Source organism: Ovis aries, chromosome 17 (assembly GCF_016772045.2).
Source record: "Ovis aries strain OAR_USU_Benz2616 breed Rambouillet chromosome 17, ARS-UI_Ramb_v3.0, whole genome shotgun sequence".
Lineage (NCBI taxonomy): Eukaryota > Metazoa > Chordata > Mammalia > Artiodactyla > Bovidae > Ovis > Ovis aries.
This window is the reverse complement of record NC_056070.1, coordinates 63,451,599-63,463,675: the sequence shown is the minus strand read 5'-3', so window position 1 is coordinate 63,463,675 and position 12,077 is coordinate 63,451,599. Positions and strand designations below refer to the sequence as shown.

Sequence of the window (12,077 nt, the reverse complement as noted above, 5' to 3'; positions counted from 1 at the left end):
ATACTACAGCTCTCTGAAGACAGGAACTACAGTTATACCATTTTACAGAGAGGATACCCAGGCACAGAAGTTAGCGTGCCTCAAGTCACAGAGCCAAGAAGTGAGGGACTGGAGAGGCAAGTTTCTCTCAAAGTGTTAAAATGTATGAATTCAAGGAACACACTAGTCGGCTTATATTTCTCCCAGCTGTTCACTAGGGAGATACTGCAGGATGAACACTAAACTGGCACTGATACGAGGAGCCCACAGGGCATGGGCAGCTGACACCGAGCAGCTCTGACTCGCAGCTCTGCTGGACGGACCACTGTCTCGCTTTCTAGGAGGGACATCGAGGCACGGAGCGGTGCGGAGCTCGTCTGAGCAGAGATCTGTACCTCAACAGTCTGACCCAGAGCCCAGGGTCTGGAGAGCTACACTCGAATTTGTCCCAGATATTTATCTAGTGCCTTTAACATCTGGAGATATTACAGACCTAACCCCAGCTTTCAGCCAAGCAAATGCAAAACAGCATAGTCAAGGGCAGCTGAGGTTTTCTTTTTAATGTTTTTATTATTTAAAATAAAAATTGGCTTACACACTGTAAGTAATAAAAGGAAACACAGAACATTCAGTGCTGACTCCAAAGCTTATCATCTTAACCATAGGACCTCCTTAGTTTAAGAAAGGCAGTAAAAACACATACACACAGAACTGCAGATACAGAACACAGAGACACCAAACAAACTGCATAAAATACGTTTATTGCACATTACAGGTAAATGCTAGTGATGAGAAAGTCATCTTATGTATTGTGTAGTCCTTAGTACTATATGAAGTTCTAGTAAAGAGTCTTCTATTACAAGGGGGATGAAGAGTAAGACATGAATTAGGAGAGCTGCGAATTCAGAGCTGAGCTTTAAGAATACTCCTACCTACACTGCGAAGGTGGTCAGACTTCAGCCACGTGAATGATGAAAGGGAGGACAGCTGGGAAAAGAGGGCTCCTGAAAGGAGACCTGAAGGTGGCCTGAGAGGGCGCTAGCCCTCAAAGAGATAGTTAGATGCACACTCCCACTCGCACACACAGCGGGAGCCAGATGGGGAGAGGGGCCAGAACTGAAGAGTGAGAGCGGGATGATGCCCTTCAAGGTTATGACCAGAAGGCTCTTGGTTCTGATCTTGAGAGTACAGAGAACAGCTAAGGTGGGTGAGTCAGGTGGTTAGAATGGCTGGGGAAGCACCACGTGAGGCTTCATTTGCGGGGACTTAACATAGAGACTATGTTCCCAGAGGAGCAGATTTCTCAGGGGCCTGATTGCTGAAAAGGACAGGCTGGAAAGAAACACGCAGACTAACGTGAGCTTGTTACCTGAAGAACTGGGTAAACTCTGAGCACACAGCCGGGGCAGAACTGGCTATTAAAAGCCTACATTTTACAAAGCTCTGATGAATGGTGTAGAACATGCCCGACAGTGAGTGGGGGCTGGATCCCAAGTGGCAGTGAGCTTTTTATCAGTCTCTAGCATCCCACGAGGCTATAGGAAGTCATCCCAAGGAGTGCCCCACTCACTAGTTTACATTGAGAGAAACTAGGGAACTCTTACAGGGAGAAACAACTTTCTAAAAGTCAAAGGCACAGTCCTCACTTTTAAAATGACAGAGAAAGATGGCAGTATTTGAAGCAGAGCCAGTGAACTGGATGTACTCAACTTAGTACTTCCATTCTCCTTCACTGCAGACTCGATGGTCTGCTTCTGATTTAACATCTGAGAGCATGAAACAGAGTAATCTGATGTACTAGATAACAGGCTGAGAACAGGTGTTAGCCGGACACATGGTTTTCCACAGGGGAGTTCACTAGGAAATAGAGATACTCACAGACTGAAGTTTCTTCTTAGCAGCTTTTGCCAATTCAGACAAATCCAGGCTGCTAAGAAAATGTACAACACTGATAAGCAAACAAATAAAACCATTTTCGTGAGCTCTGTAAAAGGCTATGGTAGCCAAGGGATCAAGATACTCATTACAGCTCATGGACAAGGTCAGATGTCAACATTCTTTAGCCCAATAGTCAGTGAGGAAACTGAACAGAACTTGGTAAGACTATCTCCTAGAAATAACACAATCATGCAAACATTTCTCATGGTAAAGAGAAAAATAACCACCTACTAACCAAAAGGCAAAAACTATTGCCATGCTAGTCCCCAGGGTGTGTATGTGAGAAATCATAATTTTTAAAGTATTTTTTTTAACAGCACAATAGAAGAAAAATATAAAAGGGGCAGAATGTTAGAAACCAGAATGGCAAGATTACATATGGAATAGCAATTAATCTTTTCACAAACTCTTGATAGGATCTGTGCAAAGGTTATTAGCTATATAAGGGTTTAAAGTTCATTTCTACAGCCATGATCTCATCTGACCTTATAGACCAGAGGTCAACAGATTATAATACCCCTTTTTGTTTGAGCTAAGTATGGAATTTACATTTTTAGGTGGTTGGGGGGAAAAAAACACAACAAATGATACTTGGTAATATGTGGAAATTATATGAAATTCCAATTTTAGTATCCAGAAATAAAATTTCACTGGAACAGACATGCCTTTCATTTACAGGGCCCACGAATACTTTCATTTACGACTGGCAGAGTAGCTGCGGCAGAGGGTGTGTGGCCCAAAAAGCCTAAAGTATTTACTATTTAGCCCTTAACAACAACAACCACAAAATGTGTTGATCCCTATTACAGACAGAGGATATAGTCTCTTATAACACAGATATATTCTGTGATATATCTAGAGACACAATATACTGTCACAGCTGGCTAAAACTATGACAGTATCACAGACTCTGATTTTCTTATTAGCAAATTTGTTACTTGCGCTCTTTCAAACTTAAAATTTTATATGGTGGTTTACTTACAGCCGTCTTATTTCCAAAGCGCATAGCCATAAAAGAGAAAAATGTATGGGCTTTGTTAAACACAAAATATAATACACTTATACACTAAAAAACCAAGGAAAATACTCATGACAGATATAATTGATTGGCATTTCAATGGCCTTACCTGTCTGCCATTTGAGGTATTATAAAGTGCTGTCCATTTTTGTGATCTGAAATGGAAACCAAGCCAGAGTTTCATTTGTATAAATACTAGTAAGATCTGTAAAGGAATACCATTAGTTTCTGAATTTATGTTTTGCTCCTCTCACTACACAGTTTTTGTTCCTCTCCTCTTTGCTCTCTTTTTTTGAATATTTTAAATCAAAACATCTTTTGATTATTTGGATAATTTTTTAACATTCCATTTTAATTTATCTCTAGAGTTTCTGACCATATATGATTGCATAGTCTTTTTTAAATGCTAGGGATTATAATATGCAAAACTTGTTAAAATCTACCAGAAATAATATTTTGCCATTTTAGAAAAGTGCAAAAACTTACCTTCATATTTCTTTTACCCTCTCCCCTTTCATGTTGTAACTGTCAAATATATTACTGACACATGCTGAAAACCACACCATACAATACTATAACTTTTGCTTTAAACTGTCATACACACCTTTAAAAAACTTAAGAATAAAACAGGCTATTGTATTTATCCAATACTTATCATTTCTGTTGTTGTTCTTTCATTCCTAAAGTTCCGAGATTCTCTTTGGTTCATCAACTCCCTTCCACCCAAAGAACTTCCTTTAGTATTTCTGTTAGAGCAACTAATTCTCTTTTCTTTCATCTTAAAATGTCTCTTTTTTTTTCATTCTTGAAGGTTATTTTCATGGAAATAGAGTTCTTTCTTTTCAGCATTTAAAAAATATTGTTCTACTTCCTTTCTATCTCTGGTTTCTGATGAGAAATCCACAGTCATACACATAATTGTTCTTTTATATAGTATCGTTTTTTTTCCTTGGCTGCTTTCAAGGCATTTTCTTTCTTCGTATTTTAGCCGTTTGAGTTTGAGGTGTCTGAGTGATGATTGGAGTTCATCCTGTTTGGAGTTCTCTGAGCTTTTCAAGTTGTGATTTTACGTCTTTTGCCAAATTTAGAGTTTTTACCCAATATTTCTTCAAATATTTTTTCCGCACCACATTCTTTCTTCTCTCTTTCTGGGAGTCTGATGATACAAATGTTCTGGTTTTGTCCCATAGGTCCCTAAAGCTCTGCTAAGCCTCCTTTTCCTCCCACTCTTCTTTCTCTCTGTTGCTCAAACTGGATTATTTCTAGTGATCTGTTTTTAACTCACTGACTTTTTTCTTTGTCATCTCCATCCTAACTAAACCCATCCAGTGGGTTTTAAAATTTTAGTTATTGTATTTTTTAGTTCTAACATTTCTGTTCTTTTCTATATCTTCTGTTTCTCTGCTGAGGTTTTATTCAATTTGCTTCAATAATGTTCACACTTACTTCTTAAGAGCATGATATTACTATCTGCTTTAAAATCTTTATCTGATAATTCTAACCTCAGAATCACTGAGGGTTGGCATCTGTTAATAACTACCTTTTCCCATGCAAGTCTTTGGGATTTTCCTGTTTCTTCACATGTCAAGTAATTATGGATGGTATCCCAGATATTTTACATAGTATGTAAAATAGTAGTTTACATACTCCATCTCACTGGGAACTGTAAGTCTTCCTTGAATTCTGTGGTGAATGTTAATATTTTGTTTTAGCAGGCACCTGACCAGGCAGGTTCTGCCTCCTGGGCCAAGTGGTGAGAAAGACTAAAGATAAAAGCCGTCAGGGTTCCCCTCAGGCTCTTGGTCAGAGATTTAGGCACCTGTGCTTGCCATTACTGAAGCCACAGGATTACTAGTGGGGAAAGGAAAAGAGAAAAATCCTGTGGGAACTCCCCGATTCTCAGTCCTGTCAGAGTTCCATTTCCTGCTCCTCAGATCACACAGAGAAGGCTTCTTTGCTCTTGCTGTGCAGTTCCAGGTTTGGGGCTGTTCTGCAGGCCATATCAGAAGTAAAATAAAGGGGACACTCACCACCAGCTTGATGTCACTGTGAGTTCCCTAGCCTGCCTGCTGGAGTCCTTACTCCATGCATTTTGGGTCCAGGGTTTTTACTGTGTTCAGAAGGAGAGATAGGGTGAAGTGCGCTTACTCCATCTCACTGGGAACTGGAACCATACCAGGGGCTCTTAACTCTGTTGTACAACCAGGGTGGAGAACCACTGGTTATGTGATTATACACATATGTGGATATGCTGTATCAGGGGTTGGCCCACTTTTTCTGCAAAGGGTCAAACTAAATAGTTTAGGTTCTGTGGCCATATGGTCTCTGTTGTAATTACTCAACCTACTCAGTTCTGCTGCTGTAGTGTGAAAGCGGTCACAGATAATACATAAATGAGTGGGCATGGCTATGTTGCAATAAAACTTTATTTTTAAAAATCAACGTAATAGGCGTATCTGGCCCACAGACCAAGGTTTGCTGACCCCAGTTCTACCTCATGAACAAAGCAGGTTAATGGTAAAGTTCACTTTTTCCCTTTCCCCCATCCCTTAGCTGGCAGAATTCTGCAAACAACTATAGAGGTTAAGGCTTTGCTCTTCCATGCTGACTCCCATTAACCACAAGAACTGTGGTGCCGCATTCAGGCTGGGTTCAGCGACGCTCTCTGATTCCTGAAATGGCCAAACTGTACAGCAATCATTTTAAAAACTAAACTGTCAAGCTGTGACTGATGTTATGTATTTCACATATAGCAAAATATGCCGTAGTCATCATTTCACACAGAAATCCTGATTTGCAGTTTTCTCAAGGATACGTTAGAGCACAGACCATAAACAGCAGTGTCCTGACTTGCTCTCCCAGGGCCTGCCTGGCTGCAGCTGTGGAGAGGCTGCTCTGCTTCACTCACCTGGTTTCCTGCCACAGAGATAGAAGGCTAGTCTGTCAGTCAGCTCGTACTGAATTTCTACAAGGCGCTCTGCCAGCTCATGGTGCCCTCCTTGCCTACAAGAGAAGACAAAGTGCCATTTATACTACTCACTGGTCCCGGGTGCTAGAAAAGTACAGAGACACCCCCGAGACACCTGAGGAGTTTATCAAATGTGACTTTTCAGAATAATCTACCTTTTTGTGTGAGGTAAACTGTCAAGGTCAACTCCGATTTCCACTCTTATAAAATTGCTTTCAAAATCTCCACTACCCCTTTTCTCTGATTAATTTGTGAGACAGGGGACTCCCCTGGTGGTCCAAGGGTTAAGAACCCGCCTGCCAATGCAGGAGACATAAGAGATGCGGGTTCCATCCCTGGGTCGGAAAGATCCCCTGGAGAAGGGCATAGCAACCCACTCCAGTATTTTTGCCTGGTGAATACCATGGACAGAGGATCCTGGCAGCCTATAGTCCATGGCGTCGCAAAGAGTCAGACACGACTGAAGTGACTTAGCACGCACACATGTAAACGATGGTGTGTTAGACCTGATGAAGTACTGCGTTCCTCAGCACCTGAGCTCTTATTCCCAGACACACTCTGCTCTATCCAGTCAGGACCCTGCTGTGCATATGTGCCCTGTCCACCCCTCCCTTCAGAACTTGACCCAAATCCTTCTTCTCTGAAATACCTTAGCTCCTCTTCACACACCCAAATCCAATCCTTTCTTCAAAGACCAACTAAAGACATTACTTAATGTCCTGGGCCACAGTGAAGAAATACTATGTATGTATCCATTACGGTAATGAGTTCTACATTATCTTGCCTCATTTAACTCTTACATGCATTTATGAATCCTTCCTCCATGAGAGAGTAAAGTCTGGGGGGGCAGAGTTTTGTCATTTCACTTGTCATTTTCAAGTTGTCAACTGTCATTTTACCCTGTGCAGAGCATCGTTCTTTGCAGTTAAGTTAATTTGGAAAAAGAAGGAAAGATGATCCATCTTCTGTCATTTAAATGATATTAAAGACTAATCTGTGGATTTACTTTTTTATTTTCTACTACTTCACAGCCAAAATTTTCAAACGAAGAAAAATTTAAAGAATTTTATAGGGAGCCCTGAGATGTCCACTACCTAAATTCTGCAATCAACATTTTACGATACTTGTTGGACCACATATCTATCCATACTGGGGCTTCCCAGGCGGCGCCAGTGGTAAAGAATCTGCCTGCCAATGCAGGAGATGTAGGTTCAATTCCTGGGTCAGGAAGATCCCTTGGGGTAGGAAATGGCAATCTGCTCCAGGATTCTTGCCTGGAAAATTCCATGGAGAGAGGAGTCTGGTGGGCTGCAGCCCACTGGGTCGCAAAGAGTCGGACACGGCTGAGCACACAGGCACACCCATACAGACTTGTCTCTAAGTCCAAGCAGTGACTAAAAGTATTCAAAAAAAACTGAGGAGGGGGTTCTGCAGCTCTTTATCCTTGATGTGGATCCCAACCATGGCTCAAATACCACTACGTTACAAAGGATAAAAAAAATGAAAGACTGAAAGCTAAACACAGTGGTTAACGGGTCTACCTTCCCCAGCTTTGAGTGGCTCTAAGATCATATGCACTTGAAATATCTTCATCTGCAAAATAACAGAATTCCAATCTTTGAAGGAGCTAAATGCTACCCATGCACAATTTAGCCACTTTTAACAATGAATCATACACAAGGTAAATAATCCCAACCAGAGAGAGGTAACAGAGTCGAGTCTCTCACCTGGCATAGTCAACAGGAGTTTTCCCACTGGAGTCTTGGGTGCCTGGGTCTGCTCCGTATACTGCCAACAATTCCGCCTGTAGAATCTGCCCTGCTTTGGAGGCCACGTGGAGGGGGGTGTTTCCTTTCTCCTAAGGATCATTAATACAAAGTACACAAAAAGAAACGAATTAAATAACCCGAAGGCTAAGCAAATGCAACCCATTTAGTTTCAACTTAATATCTGAACCAATTTGTGCTTTCTTACAGGGTGAAAAAAGTTGGCTTGTGCTCCTAAAGATAACAGCCTCAAACAGGTTTCGAGATTCCCTGTTCTCACGCTTGAATGGAGTTGCTGAAAAATACATAAACGAGAGAAGAACGTTTGTTAAAATTGTCAAGAATGAGGGAGCAAAGCAGCTGGCAGACCACTGCAATCTACATTATCGAAGCACTACAACATCTTTATCTCGCTTAGCAAGGTGAATGAAGCCGTCTCTGCAGGTAACAGCTACCCCTGGGCTCTAAGGCAGAGTCAGGCCTACATTACTGATAAGGGAACTAGGGCTGGGAAGGCTGATGCGCCCAAAGGCATGATCTGTCTAAGTGGCGCAACCAGTCTCTGAGTGAGAGGGAGTGTGAGGAGGGGTTAAGCATGGCTCTGAAGTCTGACAGACCTGAATTTCAAACCATATACCCCTCAAGCTGTGTGAACTTGAGAAAGTGTTTAAAGCAATCTGAACCTGTTTCCTTATCTCTAAAATGGTGATAAAAATGCCACCTATTCACGGGCAACTATAAGGGATCGATGATACAACAGAGCACGGAGCTGGTACACAGGAAATGCCCAAAGAAAACAGCTGATATTATTATTGCTGTTGTTATTAGCTGTTAATATTGAACCTAGGGCTTTAGAGTTTCAGATCCTAGGCTGTGTAAATCACAAGATTCCGCCTTATATCACACCCTCTCCACAACACTAGTCTTAGCCTTGTGCAGAATGATTTAATGAAGTCTTTCGGGGTGGAAACAGGCCTGTGGCATATCAGATTCCATAGCACTGCAGAAAAGCCCTTATACAGTCAGAGGATAAGCTGCCTTCCTGCAACTCTTCCTTCAACCCTAGAACTGTCCAAAATGCAAGCATCCTTACCACAGGATTGAAGAGAGCTACTCTAACATCTGCATCCAGGCCTTGTTTTCCTAATTAATTTTATTTTTAAAAATTGTGGTTTAAAACCACAATGAATGGAAGTTAACAGTCACATCCACCTTCAGGCAAAATTTAAAATTCTGAACTGTGATTGCCTCTGCTCTGGATGAGCATCTGCCAAAAGCAGCACTTTGAAAATTAAGATACGCGATTTGTGGCATCTCTCAAAAACATGCAAAGGCCCACATAAAGAAAGCCGTCAACTCATCTTGTGAGTTTAATAAACCATCCCATGGACTGCGGCTCTGAGTGATGCCCTACTTCCTGAAGACCTCACTCGGCATGCAACCTAGAAACCTGCACAAGTCCCACAGACTGTGTAGTCCCTCCTAAAACAAACTATGATGTGGCTCCTATTTCAAAGCTCTGCAAACAAAAACTTACAGAAATACGACTTTAGAACCAGACCTAGAAAACACAAATAGTTTCCTGGATACTTATTTTTTCCTTTGTCCCACTAGTATACCTCCACTAATATGAATGGTTGCCATTTGAATTAAGATGAGAGAAGAAACCAACTGCAAAAAAAGCTGTTACTAATTATTTTGTGTACATAAAGGAGTTGTTTTTCTTTTCTTTCTAAGTCTTTTTTTCCCCAAACAGGACAATGTGCTGTTTCATCCAGTAATTTCAGGATTCTGAAAGGTGTGACCCACCTTACTGAGATCTTTGGTGGTCACACTGTCGTCATCCCGGCAGGGCAAGCGGTGGACAAACGCTAACATCTGATACTTGGCTCTGATGAATTCTGCTTTATTAGGACTGGTTTGAGAACAAAAAAAGAAAACAGTTCACTGGCAGTTCAGATACAACATTCCCCATTCTTCAGACTGTAAAGAGAAGAGGAAGTGACCTACATCCCCCACTCAAGAATAAAAGGAACAATACTGAAGTAAGCTTTGGCAGTGTGTTAAGACCTGAAGTCTGAAAACGTACATTAGTCATTATAATGGCCAGGACTGCAGAATACCTGCTTTTTATAGTATCTTTCTTCTCTGTGTAATTTTCTGAAGTGACCTAGCAACCTTGGGGGGAAGCAGCTCTTTGTCCCATCTTGTAAGAATCCAAATGTCTGGTCTGACTGCCTGTTGGTTGAGCACCTAAGCGCAAACCCAGTGACATCGACAGCCACCAAGCCTTAGTCTTAAACTGGATAAACCAGACTTGTGCTGGGTAGCCATGCGGAAGAGACGGTCCCATGCCTGGCTTCGTTCTGCATTCCTAACGGCAAAGAGTTCAACACACAACTGGGTGACCAACTCCTGCGCTGCCCCTGTGGAGGCTGGTCCAAGACAGCTGCGCTCCTTTCAGTGGGCCCCAGGGGTTAAGAAAAAATAAGAGTATTTATAAACATTCCACTCACTGTACTTTATCCTGTGGATTAGCTTTGCGTCTTCCACTCATAATAGAGGTGGGGTCCAGTAACGAATGCTCCCATATAGAATTAGCACCATTATTATACAAGGTTTCAACCATCTAAAACCAAGCAGTATAAAATCACATTTTAATTTCTTTCTACAAACATTGCAGGGAAATCAGTGACTGAACTGATTCTACTACAAACACTAGCATGACTAGGAGATCACACACTTCATTATTTTCTGTTTTAGAATGAGAAAGAAGAACCTACATGCAGGATTCAAGTTTGACCAGGAGGACAGCTAAATACTTCAATGGGTTTGATTACATTTTCTAATACATGATGAAGAAAGAGCACTTTGACACTTTAGGACAGCACTGCCCAAGCCTGAGCATCCAAATACTATTTTTCAAGATTCTTAATCTTTTTCTTTAAATCCACTTACCTTCTAAAACTTTCACTAGCAATTAGAATTTGATGCCCTACTTATAGTTTTATGCAACCACTGAAATAAATATTTGAGTATTACCTACATCTACCTTTGATCAGTGGTAAAGAATCTACCTGCCAACACAGGAGATGTGGGTTCAGGAAAATCCTCTGAAAAAGGAAATGGCAACCCACTCCAGTATTCTTGCCGGGGAAAAAACCCATGGACGGAGGAGCCTGGCGGGTCTGTAAAGAGGTGGACCGACTGAACGATTGAGCGTGCACATCAACCTCGAGTACCACAAGTGGTCCACGTGTCACTTGGGGAACTGCTGTGCTAGGGTCAAGTCTGGCATTTTAAACTACTCATCTCTGGACTTTATTCATATCCTACAATATAATATACGGTATGACATAATATCTGTACTCTGTATAATCTGACAGCAGTAAACACCCATTTTCACATGGGAATGAGCTGTTAGAAACTTCTGAGCAGAAGTTATTAATAATAACAAACCATTTTCATTTCCGAGCATGCCTCCTGACAAGGCCTCATCTGATTTTTACAACAGTGCAGATACTGTCATATCAGAGATCTAAATTCACCCTTTCGGGACAGGCTGTGCAGCTGCCACAGATTTAGTAAAATATGTACTCAAGACAAATGAAGGCAAAACACATGCCAAAGTCTGAGTTCCAACAGAACTCAAAGAATGTGTACCCCAAAATAGAAGTACCCGGTGACACGATAATGGACCCCCAAATAAAACTAAGAGCCACTGAATACTTGGCAGGGTGTTAGGCATTCAATCAAAACAGAACTTGATTGTCTCTAACAAGTTATAAGAACTTTAAGAGAACTTAAATCAGATGCATCAGAAACTTCGGAGGACTCCTATCAAAGCAGGAAACTTAATGAAAAGTTTCTAAGGCAGTTGCTTTCAGGAATATTCATCGTGGTAAGTGGGAAAAGACAGACTGTTTAAAAACAATTTCTGGTGATATTCTAGAAAGACGGCAGTAAAACATTAGGAAGAATTTTAATGACTATCTGTCTACCTATAGTCGAGCTTTTCCAGATTTTCACTAGGAGGAAAATAATCTTAAATAACAAATTCAATACTTATATATAGCACTGATAAGCTTGGCACCTCTACTCAATTAGGATTCCAACATTTTTGTAAGGTTTAAGAAGTATAATTTCAGTTGCTAAAACAGTAAATCCTAAAAACTTAAACTTCTTGAGGAGAATTCTTATTCTTTACCTGAAGCAATGTCGGAGGCCATGGTGTGTGTTTAAGATGCCTCACTTGAGAGATATGGCGTCCCAGACTCCGATGGACACTGCAGCACTCATCGCATATAAAAGTTCCCCTATTTACGGATGCCCAGGAAGGATCTGGAGAGAAGAGTGAGATCAGTGGTAAGGATACCAGGTGGTTGCTATTCTGCCAGGTGGCAAAAGA

At 41.3% G+C, this 12,077-nt stretch overlaps 1 protein-coding gene across 19 annotated transcripts in view; it reads right to left on the bottom strand.

The window, feature by feature from the left end:
- GIT2 (GIT ArfGAP 2) overlaps window positions 1-12,077 on the bottom strand; it is a 41,398-nt gene that overhangs the window by 24,708 nt on the left and 4,613 nt on the right. For 12 of the 19 annotated variants that reach the window (XR_003585565.3, XM_004017430.5, XM_004017434.5 and 9 more), the window contains exons 2-9: window positions 11,877-12,010; window positions 10,186-10,298; window positions 9,479-9,584; window positions 7,878-7,964; window positions 7,631-7,761; window positions 5,844-5,938; window positions 3,045-3,090; window positions 1,858-1,909 (exon numbers count right to left, since the gene is read on the bottom strand). Coding sequence is in view for 18 of the 19 variants with exons in the window: in XM_004017430.5 (XP_004017479.1) it covers window positions 1,858-1,909; window positions 3,045-3,090; window positions 5,844-5,938; window positions 7,631-7,761; window positions 7,878-7,964; window positions 9,479-9,584; window positions 10,186-10,298; window positions 11,877-12,010 (764 nt within the window). In the remaining variant the exon portion in view is untranslated. The remainder of the gene's footprint in view (window positions 1-1,857; window positions 1,910-3,044; window positions 3,091-5,843; window positions 5,939-7,630; window positions 7,762-7,877; window positions 7,965-9,478; window positions 9,585-10,185; window positions 10,299-11,876; window positions 12,011-12,077) is intronic. The other 7 variants (XM_012097926.4, XM_060401283.1, XM_060401285.1 and 4 more) reach the window with 1 other exon arrangement.